Source organism: Phasianus colchicus, chromosome 2 (genome assembly GCF_987193195.1).
Source record: "Phasianus colchicus chromosome 2, bPhaCol1.hap1.1, whole genome shotgun sequence".
NCBI lineage: Eukaryota > Metazoa > Chordata > Aves > Galliformes > Phasianidae > Phasianus > Phasianus colchicus.
The window spans coordinates 45765030-45792666 of NC_143437.1; the positions used below are offsets into that span (position 1 = coordinate 45765030).

Consider the following 27637-nt stretch of genomic DNA (forward strand, 5'->3'; position numbering starts at 1 on the left):
TTGAGTGTTCTTCTGTTTTCATAAGGAGCAGCAAAGCAGTGTGTTTGTTTTTAAATAGGAAAAACTTTAATTTGATCAAAACTTGTTACTCGTTTGTGCACAGTTTTTTTTTAAAGGTTTGTTTCCTGTTTGATATGTCAGTTGCTGTGTAACAGAACGTGTCAAACCCTCTGAGGAAAACCAATGCTTCCCTCCCCCTCAGATCCCAGCATGCTGTTCTTGTTGTGGGTATTAGTGTGCGCTTCCTCTCCATCTTCACTTTCCTGTTATTCAAAGAGCGAGATTCATCATGAGCGTTCAAACAGCCAAAAAGGCTGTGTGGAAAAAGTACAAGGTTGCTGTGCCACAGGACACTGCCATGCAGAGCTGTTATCCTCCTCTAGGTAAGAGTGTGCTTAAATGTATTTTCAAGGCTGTACTGGGTAAAAGCACCAGCCACGTGGATCTGCTCTTATCTTCTGTAGAAGCTGCTTTTACTGACTTTGTTCAGGTTTGCTGGATGTAGCAGGAACAGGTAGTTGAAGGTATGGCAGGAAGCAGTTCAAGGGGAAGACTTCTAATAGTCTGTTTTGGTTTTGGTGCTGCTCTGCTGCAAGCACTGAGAACTATGGCTGTTCTACAGCTACTGCTGCAGGACCTGCTCCTTAATGCTTGTCACAGCTTTTCCTTTCATGTATGAAATGCGATTTCTTCAGCCAGTTCAGCTCCCTACTTGAAAGACTTGCCTGCACTTTTCTTAAACTATACATTGTTATGGTGATTTCAGTATTGATTATGCTTTTATTCTGTATAGTTCTCCTTAATGTGTATTCTGGGACTTTTGATGATACATACTTACAACAGTTCCTTCAACCCTGAGGTTTTTTTCTTTTAATTTTGATGGTATTTCAGGTGAGCAATATTTCTTGCAACATAGAAGGAATATTTTTTGAGCCATGATGCCAAAGAGGAGAAGAACTTGGAAGTGTTTCCCTTTCCTTTTCTTTCGACCATCCTGTCCCACCCATCCCTGCTGAAACTTCATGGGTTAACTATTGCATTATTCTGTAACTAGGCTGGCATGGTAGAAGTGAATTTGGGGATTCTTAATACTTGAGAGTATGCATTTTAGAGACAGTAGTTGTCAGATGAGGGCTGGTTATTTTCTGAATTGATATTAGGACTATGCTGATGTAGAACTGACCAATCCACTTTGGTCAGTTTCATTTAACTTGAATTCTGATGTGATATATGTAGTTGTACAAAAGCTGAAGTCTAGTATGTGTTTTTTTGTTTTTTACAGCTAGAAAAGAAGAACACCTTGATGTAGTGACAAAATGGCTAATATTAAATAAATAAAGTGATGGGCTGAGTCTCTGGTATTATGTGAGCTAGCTTTTATAACAATGAAGTTGGATTTATGCCAGTTGAGCTGAGATCAGAAACTTTTCCTTTATGGCCCAATCTGAACTGTTAGGACTGTTGAAAATGTTGAGAAAACTGTGAAAAGTGAGTAAGGTGGCTTTTCACAGTGACTCTGAAGAACTTGTTACATTGATAGTCAGATATCTGGTGTTCTTCAAAATCTGTGTATTCATCCTGCTAAAGAGGTTCAACTTCATTTGATTTTTTCATATGTAGATAAAGTGATGTTTTTGTGCACGTTTGATTTCTTTGGTTCCTGTTCTAACTGGGGCTAGGCTGGTGTGTGAAACTTTCAGTGTTAAGAGCAGCTACTCATTTGTCAATGTGCTTTATATGCTTGAGCAGAAAGTGCTTAGTGACTGTTTCTTAAGGCCAGTATGGTTCCTTATGAGCTGAGAGCCCACTGTTTCTAAAAGCATGTATGTCATGGCTGGTATATTGCAACTGGAGTTGTTTTGTCATCAAACATCAGGACTTTTTCTAAGAAACTTCCTGTACTGCAATGTTGTGAACTTTTCATAAAGTGGAGGGCTGTAGACTTGCTGTCTGAGAGACTGATGTTCTCAAATTCACTATTGTCTGTTCACTCTTAAACACTTTTTCCACTACGTATTATGAGGCTTTGACAGACCTGCGACTTTATTGAAATAAGCAAAGAGGAAGAAAAGGTAGAAGGAGAGAGGCATGGAAGAAAAGACTAGAGAAGAAAAAACTGAAAGTGAAAGGTGAAATGCCTGTGCAGGGTCAAGAGGCGATCTTTCTCCAAACAAGAGAGGACTGAATTTTTAGTAATTCAGTACTAGAAATGTGGGTGGAAAAAAGGGTAAAAAAGTTGTTAGTGGTGTATCTGTTTCTTCTTCACACTCATCAGCATTCACATAAATCCAGAATGTAAACAGGGAGACGTTTAGAGAAGTTTATGCACACCTTGTGTGCAGGCAGCTCTTTGGCCAGAGGGTTTAGGGGTTATTTATTAGCTTGTAAATTTTGCAGTGTTGGCAGAGGTGCAGCTCTGGTTCTTATTGGTTTGTTTGTTCAAATGCTATGGATTTCCTGAATGGCAAGAAACACAGCTGCGTGAGAAGTGGTGGGGGCTGGGAGCAGGGAGATTGAAGCTCATATCTAGAAAAACGTGCACGTGTAAATGAGTTATTTCAGGTGAAGCCTCACTGGATAAAAATTTTCCATCCTCTGAAGCCTGAATACCATAGAAAAAAGGTTGGGGACGGCTTTCTTCCTTCGCTCCAAACCTGACATGCAAAAGAGACTTTCATTTCTTCAAGTAGTCTTGAACCTGCTCGTCATTTCTTGGCTGCATGGACAGTATTAATAACTGCCTACTGTTCTGCTGTCCCCTTGTTTGTGTAAGCATTGCTTATGGCTTATATTTGTCATAAGGATGTCTGCTCTTGTTCCTTTGATTGGGAAGACTTGCTTCATCTTGGAATTTGTCAAAACCAGAAGTACTTCTGATGTGGCCTCTTACTTGTGAAGTAGTGTTAAATGCTTTGGAAAACAGTGCAGGGAAGCTTGTAGTGAAAACTGTAGCATCAGATCTTCAAAATGAGCATGTTATGTTTGAGTTGGAAACATACTATTTTAGCTCATGTAGTGGGATGTTCTTATTTATGTATGGAGGTTCGACCTCCTAAAAACCTGCTCTGAGTGTGGAGGCACTTGTAGACTGTGTAGTGCCCAGCTATGGCCAGAGCTGGATCTCCACCTGAGGGGGCATGGGCATGGCTCTACTGTTCTTTGCTATTCCATGCCATGGAAAGGGATTTATGTTCTTTCAGGAAAACTTCTGAAACTGTTTTAGGAAACCTATTGGGCTACACTGTGTTCATATTTATGTATACATACTTTACCTAGCAGAATTTTCTATCATTTTTCTTTTTAGGTTATTATTCTTTTAAAAGTTATTTTTTCCTACCTTAATTGCCTCGTTATCTATGTGAATGTCACTCTGCCACTTGAAGGGGGGATTCCTTACCCCATATTAAGGAGGTAGAATAAAGTTGCTGGTTATTGAAAGCCTTCTAAAGGGATCGCCCTGTGGCTCAGCTTCCATAAAATGCCAACTCATGTAGCACTCTGCAGTAGTTGGATAACCTTTGTTACTTCTTGTTCATAAAGTTGTGAACAGAAGTGAAAGAGATCAGTTTACACTTTGTGTGAGCTAACGGTAGTTCAGTACCCCCCACTCTGTTATCTTTTCATAGGAGTTTAACAATAGTTCAACAGTGCTTGGTGGTGTTTTTTTCTTTGTTTTTAATTGTGCATTTATCTTCTGTTAACAGTTGGATATTCCTTCTTGCTCCCTTTGGAAATCCTAGGAATGCTAGATTATGAATTAATAACTTCCTGTCAGGTGGGAAGGAATTTATCTGTGTTCAAGATACTTGCACTGATAGCAGCTTGAAATTGTTTTATCATGAGGCCATAAGCTGCTACAATAGTAAAAATAATATTTACTGTATTGCTCATGTTACCGTGAGCAGTTGTGAAGCCCTGGGTTGGTCAGTTTGCTTAGCAGAGTTATGCTGAAGGATCAAATTTGTTTCATTTGAAACAACTCTGGCTCTCGAACACATGGAAACTGTATATTTCTTTCTTGGCAACGGGCGATGCCAAATGCGTTTTGAAATACAGTGTAGTTTTAGATGAAGCATACAAGAACAGATCATTTTCGTATTACCTAGTTATATTTTGAGTCTCCACATGAACTCTTTTTAAGGACTTTTTTTTTAGCTCTCTTCTTCCCATGTACATTGAACTACTGCATGCGTATGTACACTGAAAAAGTGGATAACATTTTCTGTTTTCCTGTAACCCAGTCACTTCTCCAGGCCATGGGGGAGGTTTTTGCAGTTGGATGAAGTCCGTGCCCCTTTGCATTGTCGGATGCGGCAGTGCCCGTGACTCACTCTTACCGTATGGAGAAAATGTGAATAATCTGATGTTGGTTCACTTTTATGTTTTCACTGAAATGTTCTGACCCTTAACTGGAGGGCTTCCTGTTGTGGTCCCTAATGAATAGGCAGGAATTGGCAAGAATATGCTCTGCTATGTGACCTAATTTGTGCGGCGTCTGGGTGGAGTGCATTGTGATTGTCACCAAGCGGGCGGCTGAGAATGCGAGCCCGAGCAGTTCCCTCGCTGATCCTTCCAGCAGAGAAATGTGCACTTGTTTTACAAGGGTGAAGAGGAATTGTGATCTGCGTTCAGAAGAGCAGCAAAAAGAACAGTTAAAAGGCTCTCTTCTGAAATTCAGAAGGAGAGGGGTGGTAGCTGAGCCTCTACAGTGTGGAGCAACTGCCCACAGCTTTCCTGTCTACCCAGACTAAGCCTGGCATGGAGCAGTGCTCACTGATGACTTCATGTAGTATTTGACATTTGCTATCATCTCAATGGATTAAAGCAGGAGGGTTTTAGCTGTCTTTTTCTAATTGTGGATTTCATAATGAGCCTATGAAACCTTTCTTTTTTTGTTGCTATAAAATATTATTCAGGCTTGCTTAGATGTTCTGGGTGTGATCAACTTGAAATGAGGGCCTGAGATGTGCTAACTTACAGCATGTAGATGCAATGTTATGTTTTATGCCTGAAATGCAAAGTGGGCTGGGCAGATACTGGAACTACGACTGATCATCCTAGTAGAAGATCACATGCTTTCCATTGTGCTAGTAAACTATCTCAAAGGGGAAAATACTGAGTTCTTAGTTAAGGATAACTTCATGATGAGACAATGTGTGGGATGATCTGACAGGACCTGTCCCTGTGTGTCTCTGCTTGTGCTGGTGGCTGGTTTGAGCCTGGAACTTTGGAGAATCGAGTCTGAGCTGCGTGTCCATCCTCACACCCATGCTTCAAGGCTACCTTCCTTGGATGGAGAGAGAGTCATGCCATGTTTCATGGCTTTGTGGAGCAGAGTCTGTATTATCACTTATTTTATTTTCTTTCAGATGTGCTGTTCTAGTGCAGGAAAGGTATCACTCAATCACTTTAAGCTTCAGATTGTTTTAAAAGGTCCTTAACTGGTTTAGTGTACTGCAACACAGAATACTTCTGAAGTGATTCACAAAACACACAGTGCAGACTACTGAAATCAATTTCTGTCCCAAGCTATAATAAAACTAATATTTACTTGACCTGTATGACCTGTCTCTTTATATATAAAGGGAAATATTTTTTTTCACTGCAGTTTTCAGAGTAGCAAAGTGATAACGAAGTCTGTACTTTCTGAAAGGAGAGCAAGTCCCACTAAATAAAGAACTGATGAAATTATATTACCACTGATAGCAGCAGTGTCCATGCAAACTTTTGTCAGATATACTGCTTTGTAAAACATTAGTTGCTGCTTCTCCATTTCTAACCCAGAGAGCAAATAAGTGAGATTATGGTCTTTCTAGAAACTGAAATTAAAACCTTTAATTGAATCTTTGAAAACAAACCTGTATAGCTAACTAACATTCATTTTAGTTTTTCTGATTTTCTGTCAAGGAGGTTTTGAATTGTTTTTTTTTTTTTTTTACCAAATAACTTGCTATGAATTCTTTAGTAGTTTTCCTTTCACTGAATGTGTTTTAAGATTCATTTTGCTTATGACAAAAAGATTCGAAATCATACTCTCAACTTCTTAGCACTTTGCAAAAGAAAAGTGGAAAATACTGTCAGTTGATGTCTCACCATCATTCCTGTATCTGTGTTCTTAAAATCGCAGTGTCAGTGTTTCTTATCTAATCTACAAGGAATAAATGGCCTCGGGGGGAAAAAAAGAAACTTCCCAGTAGGCGTTGGGACTTTCACAGATAACTTTCCTGTAGGGACATGCTTCAATCTATTCTTTAGCAACCTTGAGTCACCCACAATGACCAAGCTCATTTGATGGTTTAATAAAAGTGAGAGAAAATGTTATTGATGAACTTAAACTTGAATGATGACTTGCTGGCAGTGTACTTTGACAGTAAAATAGAGGTGTTTTTTTTTTTTTAACTCCCCACCTGTAGACAGAGCTGATTGTGCCAAAATTATGTTAGCAGAAAGAGTTGCAGGTAATACTAATGCAGAATTGAACCATTTGTAGTATCTCTCCTATGATTTTAGGTGTCTGATGTGGTTTCATTGCTGTCTTTGGTATAATCAAGCAGTATACTCTTGGGAATTGTTATTTATTTTACCAATATACAGTGCCAACCTTCTATTGGAAATTTTATTAATTTTTGAGTAACTTATCTAAGATTTTAACCATGTCTCTTTTGGTGTTTTTGCAATTGAAAGAGGAACCCAAAAACTGTAGGTCAACCACAATTTGTAGTCCTGTGATATTTCACTTTGGCAACAGATGAATATCAGAAAACAGCGATGTTTAAATTCATTGTTAGCATCAAATGATTCATATGAATGGTAGCGTGCAGTACTATAGTGCACTTCTTTTGTGTGTAGAACATTCATCTTGTCTCTCTGGGATATTTTTCTTAAATTTCTTAGCAATAAAAGTAGCTTCAGGAGTGGTATTCTCAACAGTTGAGCTGGAATTATTTTATGGCCAGGTAAACTGTTATGCTGTCTTATCTGACATTCTTCCTTGAGCTATGGAAAAACATTTTTCTGTATGAAAGGCAGAAAGGATTCTTTATGGCAGTTGATAATGTCTTTTTTTAAATGCAGAACGGCTTTGTTGTTCATCCCCTGTGTGGGATTGACCTGGCTGGCTGTCAGGTGCTCTCCCAGATGCACTCTTATTCCCCAGTCCTCAGCAGGACCGAGGGAAGAAAAAGGATAGAAAAGATTGTGAGTTGAAATATGGGCAAGGAGTTTGCTTGCCACTTAACATTGTGAGCAAAGAAGACTTGGTTTGAAGAAAAGTATTTTCATTAGCAATGAAATAAGAGTTGGATAGTAAGAAACAAAACTTGGAATGCCTCTCTATACATCACTCCTTTCTGGGCTCAACTGTGCTGCACTCCTTCCCTCCTGACTATTCTACCCTTTGAACTCTGCAGGGTGATGAGGAATGGGGATGTGATCAGTCCACAGCAGCTCCTCTCTGCCACTTCTTCCTATTCCTCACAATTTCCTGCTTCAGCAGGCATTTATTCCATGGGATGCAGTCCTTCAGGGCACAGTCACTGTGTTCCCTGTGGAGTCTTTTTACTCAGGGGGACAGCATCTTCCACCAGTCTTCTGCATGAGCTGCAGGGGAGCTTCCACTTGGCTTCTAGAGCACCTCTTGCCCTCCTTCTGCACTGACCTTGGCATCCACAGGGATGTTTCTCTCTCCTTTCTCGCTCCTTTCTTTGCCTTGCAATCTGTTGTCCTCTCTTAAGTGCGTTTCCTAGGTGCACCACCAGGCTGCTTGCTGGGCCAAGCAATGTCCAGCACTGGTCAGCCTGGCTAATCCTTGCAGAGGAGCCCAGCAGCCCCCTGCCAGCCCCTGGGCACTTGCACTCCAAACCAACCTATCTTTTCTCTCAAGTGATTATGGCTTGGCTTGTAGGTGTGAATGACCTTAAATGTTCCATGGATTTAACCCCTGACAGCCAGTTCTGCTGTGATGTGGGCCCATTGCAGGTTTTCCTCATAATAAGTACAGGGGAAAAAAAATCCTTTCTGGACATTCAGCCTGTTGACATACCAGATAATGATAGCTGTGTGCCTGCTAGGTGCACAGGATGAGAGCTGTCCTGGAGAATGCATCTTTCTGCCTCTTCTGTGACAAGTGGTATTCTTTAATGTATACTTTCCAAGAAACTTCAGCTGTGGTGCACAGATGAAACCCAGTGCTTCTCTCCGAAGGAGATGCAAATGTTTGCAAATTACAGTGTAAATATTAAATAAATGCAAAGACCACTTTCAAGCTTGCATGTGGAGCAGACATCTCGAGTAGGAGCTGAATAATGCACGAACAGAAATGTAGGGGGCATGGTCCCAGGGCAGCATATTTAAACAGTGCCTGAGTCAGGTGCTTCCAGGTGAAGTAGAGCAGAGATGTCCTTTACTACTTTAGGTACAGTTCCTGTGCAGCACAAAACAGAAATGGTATTTTGTGTTGCTGCTTTTGTAGGCTCTTAATTTTGCTGTAGTGTGTGTTATTTTTTTATACACTTTGGACTGGCTTACTTCCTGTTTAAAGACAACTTTTGATTGATAGAAATAGTGAATTTGTAAGCAGACTTGGTATATCTTGATAGAAAAGGTTTCAGGAGTTTGTCTTTTAATATATTATGGGAATTTGAAGATCAGTAGGAATGAGAAGTCTGTGCATTTAAATTATGTCTTTAAATAGAGTTGGTTTTTATTTATGGGAAATAGCTTTTCTTGGCAGGTGTGTGCAGCCAACCCTTAGCAAGAGCATGAGCTTAAAACCTGTTATCCAAAAACTTCCAGATGGTAAAAACTTGGCTCTTATTCTCAAATAAATTTAAATAGATTGGAAAATCAAAATATGATTCAACAAATATATTAATACTGGTGGAAATAAGGTTTAACTGATACTTAATGTTTTCATCTAACTTCCTTTATGGTGTATGATTCCAAAAAATAACAAAAACGGGACCTATTTAAGTCAAGCAGACTAGTGTTAAATATTTGGCAGTTTTTGAAACAGTAATGATCAGCTGCTTAGCAGGTGAAATGCTACGCTGTACTGTGTTTAATCACTGTATTATTATTTTTAATGGCCTCAAATGAAGTAGCCTGCAGGAGGAGTAGGACTGGTTTACATCCAAGGATACACAGGACAAGCAGATGCTTTCCAGCCCTCTTGCTGATGTCTTGTGGCATGTCTTATTTCCTTCTCACTGCCCTCTCTCTGATCCCTATTGCACTGTGCAAAATTATGAGCTCTGAAGCTGGCCCTTTCCAGGGCAATGTGGGTTGAGTCAGGTCACAGTGACAGAACTTTTGTATTCATATGATAGTGTTGTCCCAGCAAATATTCTTGAACATTATACACAGCAGAGTCTTCACTGGCAAATAATTAGCTATTGTTTTGACAGTGTTAAAGCACTCTTTATCTGTAAGATAGGAGACACTTGGCCAGCCTAAAAACATTCAATGTAGCTATTAAAAATAAAACAAAAGCAGGTGTATTCATTTGTGTGCACAAATTATTAGAGACTAGAGAAATTTTAGGAAACTAATTTTTCCTCAGCAGATCTGTAGTTTAGCATGCAGTCCTGCCTCAGCCATGTATTCCAATTCAATTACAAGTTGGATGTTGCAGTATAAATCTGGATTCGCCATCTTTTTCATAGTGTAGTCCATGGGAGCACATCACAGTTGTGGCTGTAGCTGGTAGAAGTTCTTTTAAAATGGTTCAGCCTAGAAAGCAACAGGTTTTATGGGAAAAGATTTATTGTTTTAGCAGTACTCATGAAAACTTTTGAAATGGCTAGATCATCTGATAGAATTGTTTTGTTATTGAAAATGGAAGAGTACTCTCTTGCTTAATAAATCTTGGAAATTTTATTTTTTCTCCATCTCTATATTCATTCACCTATGGTATTTTTGTGCTAGCCTTTACCTTTGTGAGAAACACAAAGCAAATGTATGTTGGAGGAAGAGTTGAAACAAAGTTCCAAGTTGGTGACTTACGTTATCAAAGAAATATCCTTGAGTGGAAAAGCTCCTTGGTGTAAGTGATGTTTTCTAAAAACTTTTCCTCAATAGTGATGCTGGTAACAGCTGGGTATGGTGTTTTTTTCCTGTCATCTCTATTTTTCCTACTGTTCAGTTGCATTGAAGTACCTCATTGAATCTCTTCAATAAATATCTTCAGTTTCTCAGGCTCTCATTTCATCCACTCTTTCCTCATACTATAAAATTATATTTCTGTATTTATTTCTTAACTCCATAAAGTAGTGCATTTTAATTTGTTTGTCTTATCCCTCCCTGTATTCCTTTCTACTGTTCTGTGGTTTGGGGACTGACATAATCCGGGAGCTGGGTGATGGACTTGAAATTGGGCCAGAGATAATGTGTTCATCTCTACATTACAACATTTTGTTTCATCCTTACCCACACTTAAAGTTCTGTAAATCCCTCTCCATCTCTAATGGGTGTTCTCACATGGTACTTTCTTGTATGGGTCTCTTTCACTCCGCTAGCAGTAGAGTTCATTCTGTTCTGGAAAGACCCTGTTTTCCCTCCTTCCCTAGATAGTATAGCCTGGCAGCTGGATTTCTTTGTCATCTTCTAATGCCCCCATACTGTTCCCAAATTACATTGTGCATTTGGAGGGCAGAAGGGCTGTAGTCACCCTTCGTTGCTGTTCCTTTCTTTCTATAGCTGTATAAAGACTTGAAGAATAATAGAGAAGCATTGTGACATGAATAGAAAAAGTAGAACAATGTGACTCTGATTATAGACAAGACTAGAGCTTCTGAGCTTTTAGTTATTATGCTTTGGCAAGTTGTTATTTTTTTATTGTATACTTATCTCTGCAGGACTACAGAGAAGCCTCTTGCATATAGAGGACTGTAATTAAAAGCACCAAAATTCAAGCTGGCATAATAGCTTGCAAAGTCAGTACTTAGTTGCACTAATTCTTTTGAGAGCAAAATTCTTGCTATGTGTTCCTTTTCTTAGTCTCTTTGGAGCTCTTCTCTTTGACATCCAGGTGATCCTTCTCAGTCTTTCACTCGATTTTTCACTTGTCACCTGAAACATTTGGGAGTTGTTTGTCTGAATAAACAGAAGTTTGCAGAAGTGTTCTTCTGCAGCCAATCATGCCAGCCCATAGTTGAGCTGTGTAATTTTGAGAGGGAATGATAGCAGCATTTAGTAATGTAACTGTATAACAAAGGGAAGAGTGTATTGCTTCTGATCACTTGATTTACCCTACAAGAGAGAATTTCAATTTGCAAGCATTATGAACAGTGATGATGTTTCTTGTGCTATCTGAGCAAATAGTCAGTAGGTCACTGTCACTATTCAAAAGGCCCTTGGTCCTGCTCTGCCAACTCACAGGCTGTGTAGTTGCAGGAATTCCTTCCTAGCCTCTTTTAGGTGATAAGCTTCATGAGTGTTTGGGTCTTCTAAGTGATTCTGCTTCTGCCCCAGGTTGGTCATATCTGTCAGCAGGGGAAATATGAGCAGCGTACTGCGGCCTGCTCTGTGATGTTTCAGACAGCTGTGTGCATGAGTTCACATGCTCTACTGTAAGTCATGACTGTTCAGCAGCTTTGCTTGTGTGCTATGGTTAACAAATTATTCTAACTTTCAGGAGTACCCTAGCATAGCAATAGCGTGGAAAATCAGAAGTGGTGGATGACATTCCATTACAGGATCTTCAGATGTGAAGATCTGCTTTGTGGTGTGTGGGTTACATTGTGTTGTTGACAAACTGTATGTATGTATGCTTTTTTAAAGCAAAAAAAATAATCGTGAAAACAAATAACAAAAAAAGTTCCAAACACTGGATTCTGGATTCACTGGATTGTGATTCTTTTTTTGGAGTGTTTTCTGAGGTAACAAACAGCTAAAGAAAAATTTTGGAATGGCTGTTTAGAGTTAAGGCATTCAAAGCTTTCAGTTGTATTCATATTGTACTTAAGATAATATGGTAAAATGGGACAATTCAAAAGAGCTATGTAGGTGAAAAATAGAATCCAACTGAACTATAGTCTTTATAACACTGTTAAGAATCATAAATCCTTGGCAATCACCAAGTAGCCAGACATTCTTAATACTGTGCTTCCCAGTTTGTTGTAGGTTAAGTGCATCATTTTGTTGAGACTTTGAAATTTGAAAATCTTATAAATATTTGTGAAGTTAATTTGTTACAGTAGCTTTCTCATTCAGGGAAGTGTAAATACATGTTAAATGGAAAGCAGTTAAATAGAAAGTCTCTCTTTTCCTCATTTGGAAACCATGTAAAAGTGATTCTCCTTTCTTTGATAATGAGCCAATCCTTTTGCATGCTTCTGAGATTGTATGCCTGCTCTCTCCCTGTGTCCTCTCCCTCCTCGTTTTCCCCTTCACCTCTGGATGAATAAACATTAATCCAAACCCTTCACAACCTGCTCAAATGTGATCTGGCTTTGCTTCACTACTGCTGTTTGTTGCTGAGGAATGCTCCCATGCTCACGTCTGATAGGCTGGCCTTTGGCTCTGCTAAGGTGAGCAACTCTTGTTTTCACAATGCTTATTCCATATATTTTTGGAGGGGTGTTTTCTGGAGAGAGAGATTATATATGTATATATATTCTTCCCAGTACTATTTGTTTGTAGTAAGAAATTTTATTTGTTGCTACTTGCAAATCTTTTTTTTGGGGGGGGGGTGGGAGGGTGGAGTGAGGGTGGTGGTGTGAAAGCTTCTGAGGGACATCTAAATTCAACAGGAATAGTTCTATTCCTGTTATATATAATATAGTTATATAATATATATTAATTTTATATAATTAATATATAATAATAGTTATAGTTCTATACCTGTTACATATAATATAGTTATATATATATTATAATATTATTATAACAATATATTAATTTTATGTAATTAATATATAATATATAATAATATATTGTGTAGTTCTATTCCAGTTGAATTTAGATGTGCCTTGAGCTGCTCAAGGGACAGTGTTCCTGAAAGGAGCACTGTTCTGGGTGCAGCAAAACCCCTCCTCAGCCCGGTGTGGTACCTGTGGTCGTGTCCACAGGTAGATGCCACATGCTTGTACTTCTTCCGTAATTAAATCTTCAGTAGTGCTTCCTCTTATATACCTTACTTCTCAGTGGTTTGCATTTCTTCATAAATTATAACCACCCTTCTGTGGATTCTTAATTCCACAAGCTTATCTAGCAGCTTTTTAAGTTCATTTATATTAGTGCCCTCATTTGTGTTGCTTTCTCTGGTCTTTACTGTCATTAATTTTGGTACTGAGGCTGCAAGCTTCAGCCTTGCTGAGGCAAGGGAACTCTCTGCTGCAGTAATTTTTGTCAGTGGTTGAAAGAGAGAGCTGGGGATGCTGAGCTCTGGAGTTGGATCTGCTTGGCAGCTGTCTCCAGGTGAGGTCTGAATCCTGAGCCTGCATGGTATATGACTGCTTAACATCCAGGAAGGTGTGCAAAACCCTTCTGGAAAATGCACCGAGAAGAGGGTTACACCTGCGAGTGTAACTGATCCATTGGAGTTGTTGCTGGAGGCGGTGGTAATAATCTGATTTGTAATTGCCTGCTTTCGTTAGGTGAGCTTGCTTTCCATACAGTCTAGTTTCTAGGTAGGTAACAGTGAAACATCTGTTCCGAGTTTTACATGCCGTCACAAAACCTTCTGATGACAGTGCTCAAAATCCACATTATTAGAGGTTTCAACACAGTTCTCCTAAAAGCTGGCCATTAAATAATAAAAGCATGGAGATTGGGACTAAGTACACATAATCCTTTACTTAAACAGCTGGCTACTGACATTCCTTGGCTCAGATTCTACCAAAGCCTGACAAACTTTGAGCTTAGGTTGCTCTGCTCTTGTGTTTCTGAATCTTCTCCAGTTTTGGGTACCCCATTTGGAATGGTGTGTCCCACAAGAGCTTTCTGAAATGAAGTGAGAAATCTTATATAGGCTCACACTGAAGATCACTGTCTTGTTTCTTTGCATAAGTACTATTTTACTGCATTCCGATATTCATCCTGCAATTGTTAAACAATTCATGTACTTCCAAAGCAGTTAATCAGGAAGGGGTTCAACTTTAGGGGCTAATTAATAACTAAGTCAGAGAAGAAAGCCAGATTTTAATTGGATGCAGAACTAGCAGTGCCTCAGCCTTCTGCTGGACTAATAAAACCACAGATTTGCTAGAAGCAGTAAGAAAGGACCACTCATAATACTTCACTCTGCTTTCTTTTATTTTTTCCACATTAAGATGTCTCACTAAATGTGTAAATTGGATAAGACACCTTTGACTGAGGTGGTGCTTTTTTTCTGAAGCTGAATAATAATATTCTATTCTGAATAGTAATTTCTTTCCAAGCAAACTGTTCAAAGCTCTGCACTGGATCGTGTTTTCTGCAGAAAGACTTCCTAATCCCCAGTGATGCAGTATCACTTTTCCTTGGTAAGCAAAAGAATGTGGTTGAGAAATGAAATAATTTATCTTGAGACATAGGCATGTTTTTTGCTAGTACTGGTGACAGAACAACACTGAATTTATTTTTGGTAGATCACACAAATATAGGAACAGGTGTAGTAATGGTCCCTGTTTCTGTAGTGAATTGCTGTAGCATTTTAGGAACAGAAATGAGAGAATACTTGGTGTGGCTTGCTCTAACAGATTTTGGACTTTGATTCTTCAGTCACCCAATTCATTCTTTTCATCTGCTTCTCCTTTAAGTTTAGAACACCACTAGGGCAAATAGATTTTATGAACTTCCTCTAAGCATTCTGCATTTCAGATTTCCTCTTAGTAATTACAAAGGTTAATAGGCTGAGGTAAATAATTTACAGGCATCAGCATGATTCTGTTCCTTGACAAAATAATGGAATAGCTAATGAAGCTCGGGCTTAAAATATCTGAAAGCAAGTAGAGGAAAAAAGTATAAATGGTTTATTTTGATTTTTTGCAACATCTAAGTTCAGCTTTGTTGTTGAGGTCAGTGTTGCAGTAGTTTGAGTTAAGGAATACCTCATATTTGTAGCTTCCTGTCTGTATTCTGTCTTCGAGCATTACTTGCACTGAGGATTAGTAGGAATAATATGGTTGGTGTAAGTCCTGAATCTGTTGTTGTGTTGCAAGTGTTACAAGTTAGCTACAGAAGAATGTAGAAGCTTTCCTGTACTCTTCCAATTTGGTGAAACTGTGTAAATGAGCAGCTTTCCAGCAAGTGACTTGATGAGCTTTAAGGTGGATGCTGGCAGGTTTATGAAAGAAGGTCATGCAGTGTACTTGGCAGAAGCAATGCTCAGTCAGTGAGGAACTTACTTTCTTTTTATTCTTTACCTAAAGCATGTTGTCTGTTCTTCGACATGTTCCTCTTCTCCCAGTACTGGTGAGGCCATGCCTAGTGTGCTAAGTCCAGTTTTGGACTCCCCAGTATAAAAGAGACATGGATATACAGGAAAGAGTGTTCAGCAAAAATCCACGGAGCTGATGAAGTGACTGCAGCATCTCTTCTGAGGGTGTTTTTTTTTTCCCCCTCTTTGAAATGTGTTGATATCTTTTCTCTTGCCTGGTGTGGAGGGGTCTGTATTTGGAGGGTGTATAATCTAGTGCATACTAAACTGTGTGATGCCAGAACCTGGTGTGTGCAAGAAGTGGATGGGAGCTTACACAGAGAGGCCAGAGAACTCATGAGGAATAGCTGACAATGGTGAGGCTCCCCATAGTCATCTGCAGGAGGCTAGTCTACTTAAGAAGTTGGAGCATGGTACATGTGAGCTGGTTACTATCAGTTTACTTCTCAGGAATTGATTTCTATCTGTCTAGGAAAAAAACTGTTGACCAACACAGGTTTATAACAGGAAAGATGAAGGGCTCTGGTGGTAGGAGATTTTGGTAGGGAGAGATAGGTGGAAAAGCCTGGGAAAATGATTGATGGCTCTGAAGAGAAGGTTGTGAGAAGACAGAATAGAAGAGGAGGGGGATTGGAAATTGCAGCCTTTAAAATTAGAAAAAGGAGGATAGGAAAATGTCTGGTTTAACAGCATTGGGATAAAAGACTCTGGACTACAAGGGAATAGAAGGTTCCCTGTTTCAAATGAGAATTTTGCAGTGTGCTTTTGTCCTTACCTGCCTGTCAAAGAAAAGAACATAATCTATCCAGCTGCTATTTTTTTTGTCATCTGAAGCTTACAGCAAGTCAGCCTTCTTGGCTTGGCACAAATGATGTGGGTTCTGGGCAGAGCTCCAGGGGTGTGAAGAGCAACACATGGAGTATATTGCATCTCTAATAGTACTTCTGAGAAGTTGTCTCTGGGATATTTCTGTATTTCCTTCTGCTACATCAGATCTATTTTTTTTTTAGTCAATTATTAAAACTTTTGAAAAAATATTTTTTTCTTATGCAAGATTGTTATTCTTTTTAAAGAAATTTTGTCATAGGGTATGACATAATGGGAAAATGATATTAAGTCTTTTGTATCATGACCATTGAAAAAGGTTGTTTGGAATGTTGGCTCATTCTGAAACTGCTGTAAGTAGCAGGAAGATCTGCATACAGTTTGTGGCTTGGCTTGCTTCTCTGCCCTGGCAGTGCTGCTTGCTTGGGTTTGTGCAGGATCTTTAGCGTCTGTCATGTGTCTGATGCCTTCTGGTATGCAGATGGATGTTTTGTGGGAATGGCTCTTGTATTATGCAGGAGATTGTACTAGCTGTTCACAATGATCCCTATGACCTTATATCCTGTGAATCACCTCCACAAATGCAAGTGAGCCTAATAATAGTTCTAATTTGGACAGAGAAGAAAGAGCAGATGGCTAACATGAACTTGTAGAAAGTAATTCTATTTTGTGTGTAACCACTCAGAAATACGGAGACCTAATTTATGTTCCTAATAAAATGAGCTGTAGTAAATGTAGTTTGTATTCACTACTCTCTTATTTATGCCTTCTGATTTACTGCACCTCTTTCGGTGCCATCCTGTTTTCTTAGAAACATCTAAATTGCCAGATTTTGGTCAGGAATTATTCCCCTTTCTTTCTTCTTCCCATGTGCCAGCCATGCTGGCTAGGATCACAGAATCATGAATGGCTTGAGTTGGAAGGAACCCCAAGGATCAAGTTCCAGTGCCCCTTTCACAGGCAGGGTTGCCAACAACTAGATCAACTACTTGATCAGATTACCCAGGGCCCCATCCAACCTGGCCTGAAACACCTCCAGGGATGGGATTTCCACAAGGTCTTCTCTGGGCAACCTGTTCCAGCACTTTACCGCTCTCTGTAAAAAAAACAAAACAAAACAAAAAACTTCCCCCTGAAATCTCATCTAAATCTTTCTTCCTTTAGTTTAAATCTATTCCCCTTGTCCTATCACAATCTACTCTTGTAAAAAGTGGATTTCCTGCATGCTCATAAACTTCCTTTAAATATTGGAAGGCTGCAGTGAGGTCTCCCGCAGTCTTTAACAAGCTGAAAGGCCATTTCCTTCAGCCTGTCTTCGCAGGAGAGATGCTCCAGCCCTTGGATCATCTTTGTGGCTGCCCTCTGGACCCTCTCCAAAAGCTCCACATCTTTCCTGTGTTGGGAACCCTAGACTTGGATGCAGTTCTCCATGTGGGGATTCAGAAGGGCAAAGTCGAGGGGGGATAATCATTTTCCTTGCCTTGCTGGCCACTCCTCTTTGAATGGAGCCTGGGATACTGCTGGCTTTCCAGGCTGCAAGCACGCACTGATGGGTCATGTTAAGTTATTCATCAGCTGGGACCCCAAGTCCTTCTCAGCATGGCTACTGTCAAGGTGTTATTTTCCCAATTTGTTTACGTACCTGGGATTACTTTGACCCAAGTGCAAAACCTTACACTTTGCTTTGTTGAACCTCATTAGGTTCACAAGAACCCACCTTTTGAGTTTATAAAGGTCCCTCTGGATGGCATCCCTTCCTTCTGCTATATCAACCACACTGCTCTTCTAGGTATCATCCTCAAACTTGTTGAGGATGTACTCAATCCTATCATCTGTTTCATTGATAAAAATGTTAAGGAGTGCTGGATCCAAGATGGGCCCCTGGAGGGCGCTGCTTGTTACCAGCCTCCATCTGAACAAATCTCTCTGATTATTTGGAGATGAGGATGTGGTTAGGGACCATGTCAGAGGCCTTGCATATGTCCAGGTAGATGACATCAGTTGCCTTCCCTGTCACCAGTTTGAGTCATGGTAATAAGAGAAACTTCATCTTTCTGGCTCTATGGGTGAAGCTTGTCCTAAGATATCTACAGGGCACATACCATCCAAGGCAATTGCTGTCATTATAAAGGTATTTGAGATACCTTTATTTTAGTCTTTTCTTCCACCCGCAATGCTCTTTGCTGGTAGCTGAAACCCTTCCCTCTGACATACGATTTACTCTAACAAATTGCTGTAAGAAAATTTAACAAACTTGCTCTAAAATGTTAAGCTTTTATTGGAAACCTTTCCAGCTTTAATTCAGATATATGATCACTAGCTGTTTGTGAAGTGTGTGTCAAAATGCATTTGTATCACATCCAAAGATATTGCAGGGTGATCTTCCACTGAGAGGTGGTGCTGGTTAGCTTGACCAAAAGTTCAGGGTCTGCTGGACCGGAATGGGGAATGCGTCATTGGAAAGCTCTGCCTGAATGATCAGGAGTTTTCTTCTGAGCACAGTGCTTGCTGTCACCCCAGTGTCTCCGTTTTCTCAGTTTTAGCTGGCTTACTGCTGTCAGCATGCAAAACTTGCTGAAATTGGGTCAGCTTGGGGTTGACCCCTGAGGTCTAGTTGGGAAGGGAGTGGGCCTGAGGTGTGTTCCTTCCCCTCTTCAACCCTTTCCACCTACACCCTGGCCTCTTTTGTCCCATTGAGAATAGAAAGCTGTCATGTGCCCTCCAGAGCAGCCCTGCGCATGTACTGGGGATGCTTTGCCTGGAACCCTTGGTTCTGCAGTATCGTGACATGGAAGCAGTCAGGTGGCTGGCTGGTGAGCGTGGGAGTTCGAGCAGGCCTGTGGTGTGGTGTTGCAGCATTATTTCTGTCTGAGAGCTTTGTGCTCTCTTTAAATACCATTCCAATGTGCTGAGGCCAGCAGCATGGAGCGTTGGATTGTTTTTGCTGGGAGGTATGGGAACAGCTATTTTAATATTGCTTCAGCTGTGAGGATTCCTTCTTCTTAGTTATCAGTTGCTGGGGGATTTTTTTTATTGTGAAGTAAATCCAATTTAGCTTATACTCACAGCACACTTGAGTGAAAACCACAGGGGTTCCTCATTACTGCTCTGTAGTGCTTTGTTTCAGCTGGTGTTTGGGAAACACCAGGGAGTGAGGTATAAGGTTTTTTGATCTGTGTTTCTTTTAGTGGCCCTTATTTCATAGTTTGGTCTCTACAGAGAACTTATGATTTGGGCAACTGTGTTTTGTTGCTGTAGGCTGCTTCCATTCCTCTTTTGTTAGAGGAACCATTGTTACAGCTGAGTTCTTGCCCAACTGCTGAAATTCACTGTGAAGGAAGGAATGAAGAAAACCATTGTGCTGGCCACTGATCGTGGGGACTGAAGATGCAGTGGGAAGGCAGAAGCTTAAAGTGAATAGCTTATTGCTGCAGCCATTTGGTTTCTAATGGTGGTGCAAGAGAAGGGGGTCTGCACAACAACCCTAAGTTTTGCTTTTTTTTTTTTTTTAAAGCATTGGCAACACTGGAAAGAGCTGCTAATTAAGCTTGTTCTGTTTTAATAAAGTCAGGGCCCAGTATACACTGCTGAGTGTTGGAAGTTCTTCTTTAAGCCATGTGGTTGTGAACTCCATTGCTTTGTAGTTTTCTTGGCTTTGTGTCTCTTGCTAGTGGGGATAAAAACTACTCTGGTTTCCACCTTCAAATTTTCAATGCTTATTTTGTGTCTTTAGATGTGAATTAGTCTGACTTGCTTTGACAAAAGAATGGTTACTTTCAAGATTGCTTTTCAGTCCAAAAAATCCTACACACAAGAATAGAAACACGTATTCCTTCTGCTAATGCAAGACTGTCAGATGTGCTAGTCCTGGGTGGGGCCGTCCCTGTGATAGATACTCTTGCCTGCCCAGAGGTATAGGCAAAGGGTTGTTTCTAGCTTTGTTACATTCCTAGTGCCTTAACTGGAAGCCACAGGCTAATTCCTTTTTTTATTTCTAAATTCCTTCTCTACACTCAAGTGAGAACTTAAATAAAGAAGTGAGGAATGCAGACTTAAGTCTTAAAATGCGAGCTGACCATTGGCAATTTGTTTTGAACTGGTTGGCAAGTGAACTCGGATTTATCTAGTTCGGTCTGTTTGTTTCTCCAGGGCACTTTCATCATAGTGCTGCTCTGCCAGCTACTTTGGGTGCGATAATTTTTGTCTTTCAAAAACTGAATAGCACAGTTTCGTCATGTAAGCACATAATGCGTTTTGGGGAAATAATGGAGCTGGCTCTCAGTATGAAGCAGAGGTTAAATAAAGGGCAAAGCACAATCCAGTGAGGTTTTTGTTTTTTACCTCTCTTATTTTAAGTTCATTTGGATTCCTTTTTGCTCCTGAATTTTTGCTTTTTTGCTCCATATTTGTAAGGTAACAGCTTGAACCTGAACTGCACATTCTACTGTCTCGGTAGAATTAAGGGACAGTGCTCAGAGTGGAGGAGGTACGTAAGACTGTAAACGTGACTACTGTGTGTAATCAACTGCCAGGAGAGAGTTAGGGCGTTAGTTCACATGAGCTATTTGTTTTGGGAGTACCCCTGTTGCATAGATGTGCATCATGTTGTATAACACAAGCCAACATCCAGAATAGGAAGCTTTTCCCTTCTGTTATCATCACAAGAGTTTAATTTTGTGTGTGTGTGTGTGTTGGTTTCTTTTTACTTCCTCTTAAAGGAACAAACTGTTCTGACATCAGCTGTTAAAAGCCCATTAAATGACTGGAGGGCATGCAGAGCCATATTTTTTCAGAGGAAACAATTGGTATGGTGGTGAAGTAAAAATTGGCCCACACTCTGTCCTTTGCTATGCAGTTCTATTCAGTGTGAGGCTACAGCAGTGTGAAAGGAAACACAAGTGTTTTAGCAACTTGGTAAATTTGTTTCTCGCTCAGCTACAACTTGCTGACATTTTTAATGTCTTGTGTGAAAAATGGTGTGTAGTACCATGTGCTTCACTGAATGGTAATACTGTTTTTTGGCTAATTTGTTATCTGAATCCTTATGTCAGCCTTCAGGGATTAACTTTACAGACTGGTAGGAATCTAAAGAAAATTAATTTGAGGGATAAAATACCTTGTTGCTGTTGTTAACAAAGCAGCACTATATTGGGTTCAGATGGTTTTCCGGTGATTTATAGCAGAAAGCTTGACATGACCCTAGCTATAATGGCCAATTATAAAAACCCTCTGAAACTAGGATTTTTGTAAGGCAAATGTGGAAGTGTAGTTTAAGTGGGAAAGCATCTCCTGTTGGTTTTATTGCTGAGCAAGAATGCTTTGGAGAGATGAGGGTAGTGAGGACTCTTTCTTTGCTCAACTAGAAAGAACACTGAGAGATAATGGGATCTATAAATCCATATCACTTCTGCCTCCATTGCAGATCAAGTTAATTTGTGTCAGTTGTGGGATTGTTTGTTTCTCTCTCTCTCCCTAGGAAACTTTTTTTTTGAAATGGGGGAAAAGGGGCTGGATTTTTAGTAAATGTCACATGCTACTGCAATGCACAGTCTAAGCACATAAATTGAAGTGAGCCTGAGGTTTGGAAGCCAGAGCTGGGGGACAGGTGCTGCAGGAGCGTGGCCTGGCCAGCTGCAGCTGGTATAATGCTGGGGAATAAGAGACTTCCCATGTACTGTTCTTAGAGGGGGGGGTTTCAGTAAAAGGATGGAACTTACTGAATGATGTTTAAAAAGAGATTGACATTTTTACATCTCTGTGTGTTTTATACAGATAGTACTTGCAATTAATGTAAATGGGAAGCATTATTAGTAGGTGGACAGCATTTGGGACTGAATTTTGTACGAGGCTCACTTTTTGGTCTACCAGTATCAGTGAATAATGCAGTTTATTCCCGTCTCAAAGAAACAAATGAACAAAAAAAAAAAACACAACACAAACTTGGAGCAGGAAAAAGTCAAAATATTTAATATACATGGAGTTTAAATCTTTATTCTGATATTCTGTGTCAAGCACCCACCTCATAAGAGATTATGTCTAAAATTACAGCTGACTCCCAAATGACATTGTTAAAAACAGTCAAGAAAGCAGTCTTTCCTTTTCTGAGTTGCAGGCTGCAGCTCCTTTCTGTGCTTTGACCTGTAGATTCTCTCCTATCCTTCCTCTTCATCCTGCTGGGTCCCAGGCTGAGGTATGCTGATGCTGCACCAGTAGATGCCTGCCTGGCTGCCCAGCCCTTTCACACCCGGGTTAGTGACAGTTCATTCACCTCGTTTGTGATTCAACTGTAAAACCAAGCTGGAGGTGGGTAAGCATGTGAGTGCTTCCAGGGTTGTCCCAGCAGCTTTGCTGCTCTGCTGAAGGAGGCTATTATCTGCATCAAAAGCTTCAGAAAGGACCTTAGCAGCTTGTGAAGTAATGCATCAGGGTAAAGAAGCGTTGACAGACTGTTGATTAAAAGGCTGTGGTTTGTAGGCTGCTGCTCTTCAACAGCTTGGAAGCTTGTGATTTTGGTATGTGTGTCGTTGTCCATCTCAGTGCTGGGGAGCACTGCGAAGCTGAGCTTAATGCGAAGGAGGCACAGTAATTTCTGTCAAAGCTGAAACTACACCAAAGTTTTGTGTAGGCTTCTACAGATAAAGATATTTTTGCTATTGAGTTTGGGTGGTATTTAACAAGCTAAGATGAAGAACAATACTCTCACTCATGGCTTTCTTGTCTCTCTCCAGATGAACACAATGATGTACAGAAAAAGACGTTTACGAAATGGATAAATGCTCGGTTTTCCAAGGTAATGTTGGTTTGAAAATACTTTATTCTTTTTTATTCTTTGCCTAGAACAGTATTGGTTAAATATACTTTGCTCTTTTGTAGAATGTGCCTAGTAAAACGTGTCAAAATATTCAATGAAAGCATACATCTGCTAGGCAAAACAGTGTTTGTTTCTTCATTTTCACCACACACATAAGCATTTCCCACAAAACAAACATACTGCATGCCTTGTTTAAGATCTCAGAATGATAGATTCTATTTGTTGTTGCTAGAATACACCGTTATCTGCATAGTGGTGTCTGGTTTTTAGTCATCTTTAAGCAGTTTGTTTTGCATGCAGTGTTCTGAGTGTATTAGATTCTGAGCAGCAGTCACTGTGTTTACTCTGTGTTGCTGAGTCAGCTTTGCTCATCTAAAACACTCTGCAAACCTCTATCTGAGGCCACCTGGTGTTGCCGCTTTAAGTATTGACTGAAATTTTGTATAATTGCTTATTTTCAATTCTCTCTGGCTCTCATGCTATACATTTCTTGTTTTAATTCTCTGTATTGACTTGAGACTTACTGAGGTTCTTGTTTTATATTTTGGGATGAGAAGGGAAGTGGTGGTTGCTTTGGGATGCTATTTAAAGCCCACTTTTTATGCCATTCTACTAATAGTGAAAAATAAAGCATTGCCCAAGAGTGCGGTGCCTGTGGGAGGTTTCTCTGGTTTACAGTTTGGACATGCAAAGGAACATGGGTTACGATCAGAGAACCACGTTTTTTTTTCTTGTTTTCTTTTTCTCTAGCCAGTATGGTGCTGAGTGGAATAAGGATAACTGCTAGTTATCCTGCTTTGAATAGGGCCTTATGTGAAATCCCAAAAGTTGATGCAAGTGTAGAAGGAATATTTTGGTGCTTTTTAAATACAGCAATGTGACAGTGCTATGGCAATGAATAGCTGCCTCTGCAGTGTTGCCCTTCTGATATTCTTGGTCAGCTTAAAAAGAAAGTTTTACCTTCCTCCCGAGCTTCCTGTGCAATCAGACACCAGGCAATGCAAGGTTTGTGGCCTCAGTTGATTCATTTTGGCCAAGGTTTGTTTTGGCTGAAAGCTGATATGCTGCACTCTTTATCCAAGGCATGCTTGTCTAGCTTCCTCTTTAGGGGAGCAGTGTGTATACATAAATGGTTGCTCTCTATTCTGCCTTTGCTGCTGAAACAGAGGAATGGTTCTGTGGGAGCAGTTAGGCAGGGCAGGCTTATGTAAGGAGTGAAAACTTGGTAGGAAAGGAAGGCCTATTTTAAAAAGCTTACCTTGGCATAAAGATGGCATGATCTTGGAAATGATGGTGATACTGAAAATGTGTTATGTGGCTTGTTTGTACATGTTACAGACATGGCTTTCTATGGAAATAAATACAGCTGTTTTCAGCCTTTATATACCCATGGGTATGTTATATTAAAAGGCTTTTCCTTCTGTTATGTATTCGAATGGATCCTGCTTGCTCTCTGACAGGGAATTCCAGGTGCTATGGTCAGATAGTAGTTGTATTTAGAATAACTTGGTAATTTCATGGTCCATTAAAGTACCTCTAGCTATGTAAGCCATGTTAATAATTAAAGAGATTTATTTTTAAGGACATACTTCACACATCTAATTCAAACTTGAGCATGCCCACTTTGCCATGTCAAGATCTTGGCTTGGGAAGATTTATGAACTAGAGTGTTCGAATTACAAGGAAATTGCTCATGTGAAGCAGAAATCTCCTCCTGTAAGAGTCTAGTTTCAACTATACTTTGAAAATGGGCAGGGATGAATTACATTGTTATTGAAGCTTTTTGCATTGTTTAAAATTTCTTTTCTGTGAACTAGACTGAGCTGCTTAGTAGGACTGAGATTTTGGAGGTTGAATTGAATGTATTAGACTTATCTGACAGAAAATAAAACAGTGACTGAGGAATGTATGGAAATGCAGAGTTCACTCAAAGAATTTTAATTGTCCTTCCATGTTAACTATGTTATAGTGCCCCTTCATCTAGATGCATAAATAAAAACTAAGTAACTCAGGCTTTACAGCCTATTTTTCTAACTTTGGGATTTTTTTGAGAAAATTATGCAATGGCATACAATTGTGAAACTTGATTAAATAAATTTGGTATAGATTTATGAAGGATCTAGAAAGGGAGCATCTCTCTCCCTTCTCTCATCAGAGAGTAGGTAGGTGAGTGCAACACAGTAAGGCTCAAGTGTGCTATAAGATACTGATAGCTGCTTTGGGCACCTATCCAGCAAAATGCAAGTTCTTGCTCTATTTTATAGTACAGTAACTTGGTTTTTGCACATTTAAACTTGAAATGCATCTTGTACTTACTTATGAAGTGAAGGGATAAGTAATTTAAAGCGGTTGGAGACTTAAAGTCAGTGAATGAACTCAGCCAAACCTCAGTGCTTGCTGTAGAAATCTGTGCCTCAGAAGAGCAATATAACAACTCTGCAACTCGCAAGCTTGTGATGGTCATGTAGTACAAATATTTTGTATAATTGTAAACAAAATTAATCTAGCTGTTTTGTAAATTATAGCTACTATAAAATTGATAGAGGCTTAATCAATACAGACTTGATATTGAAATGCAGAATCATAGAATAGCTTGGGTTAGAAGGGGACCCCAAGGATCATCAAATTCCCATACCCTATTACAGACAGAGTTGCTAACTGCTAGATCAAGTACTTGATCAGGGCCCATCCAGCCTGACCTTACATACCTGAGGGATGGGACATCCCCAACTTCTCTGGGCTACCTGTTCCAGCACCTCACTGTTCTCTCAATAACAAACTTCCCTGTGACATCTCATCTAAATTTCTCTTTAGTTTAAAACTATTCCCCTTGTCCTATGAGTATCTACCCTTCTAAAAAGTTGATTTCCCTCATGTTCATAAACTCCCTTTAAATACTGGAAGGCTGCAATGAGGTCTCCCCCTAGCCTTCTCCTTTAACAAGCAGAATAAGACCAGTTCCTTCAGCCTGTCTTCACAGGAGAGATGCTGCAACCCTTGGATCATCTTTGTGGCCCTCCTCTGGACTGTCTCCAAAAGCTCCACATCTTTCCTGTGTTGGGAGCCCCAGAATTGGACACAAGTCCATGATCTCATCCAACAGTTCCATGAAGTTTGATCTCCTGGAGTTAAGGGTCCTGACTCCAACCTTTGCCAGTCCCACATTCCTTGAAATCACAAACTCAAGCAGGGCATGGTTGCTGCAGCCCCGTCGATCTTAATATCTTTAATGATTTCCTCCACCTAGTTGAGCACTAGATCCAGCAGCGCTTCACCCTCTGGTCGATCTCTCCAATATTGAACCAGAAAGTTATTGTTAATGGACTCCAGGAGTCTCCTGGTCAATCACTTGTAGCTTGCCCTGTTGTTTTGCAAGCAGATCTCCTGCTCGCAAAATCCCCCATCGTGATGACAGCCTGAGAATATTTCAACATATTTTTATATTAAGCCATACATATGATGTTTGTCCTTATTTTTCCATTGCTCAGTCCAGTCTTGATCATGACTTAGATTTAGCTGTTTCACTGTCACATAGCATACTTATATGTATAGTTAATATATGGTCTTTAAACATACTAGAGTTGCATTCCCTATCCCCTTTTTATTCCTATGTCACTTCTTGCATTAGTTTTGTTTATTTTTGTGGCTATGTATTTATGGCTGTTCATTAAAATAGATCTGTTCAGGTTCTAAATTCAAGAGAGAAAAAATGAAAAAAGTGCTGAAATTCATGTTCTTACCCTGTATGCTCTACTAAAGTTTTCACAAGTGAGAAGGGTCATGTACTGCTTTTTCTGCTGAACTTTGAATTCAGGATGGATTATGCTCAGTAAGTCAATTATCCAGTATATTTTTGTGCTTGCTGAATATATAGCCACATGAATCAACTTAGTAAGCATGATGTTACTAAACCTTTTTATCACATAATTACAGAATGGAAGGGACCTCAAGGAGCATCAAGTTCCAACCCTCCTGTCACATGCAGGGCCACCAACCTCCGCATTTAATGCTAGACCAGGCTGCCCAGGGCCCCATCCAATCTGGCCTTGAACACCTCCAGGCATGGGGCATCCACAGCCTCTCTGGGCAGCCTGTTCCAGCACCTCACCACTCTCTAAAGAACTTCCCCCTGACATCCAACCTAAATCTTCCCTCTTTCAACTTAAAGCCATTTCCCCTTATCCTGCTATTATCTACTTTTCCAAAGAGTTATTTTTAGTATCATTGATTTTTCCTTGGTTTCCTTTGTGATGACTGTAAGGTTTACTTGTTTGTAGATTTTAATGGGTATATTTAAAGAACACCTTTCTGCAATGCAAGAGTATTGTCTTGTGTTTACAGCCACTGCAAATATTGATAAATATCAAAGGTAAACTAATTTTCAGTGTCCCATCAAATGTTGGCTGGATAAGTAGAGTTGGATATTTTTGTAATGTCTTCACATAATCTAGAGCTCTGAGTCTTATTTTGGCTCAGACAGATAATTTATTCTGCAAACTGAAGCAAGCCATCTGAAATATATATATTTTAGATTTTGAGATGGAGCTTGATCAGCATGGGGAAGAGACTTGGGGAAGATGATGCCTGTGTCAGCAAAGACAGGGCTAAGTGGTCTTTAGAGGTCTCTCTCTTTTGCACGTAGC

The 27637-nt window shown here is 39.9% G+C and overlaps 1 protein-coding gene across 1 annotated transcript in view; it reads left to right on the forward strand.

Annotated features, from left to right (window-relative positions):
- Nucleotides 1–219: 219 nt before the first annotated feature.
- UTRN (utrophin) overlaps nucleotides 220–27637 on the forward strand; it is a 284487-nt gene continuing 257069 nt past the window's right edge. The window contains exons 1-2 of the mRNA XM_031612385.2: nucleotides 220–383; nucleotides 22912–22973. Of these exons, the coding sequence (XP_031468245.2) occupies nucleotides 290–383; nucleotides 22912–22973 (156 nt within the window). The 5' untranslated portion in view covers nucleotides 220–289. The remainder of the gene's footprint in view (nucleotides 384–22911; nucleotides 22974–27637) is intronic.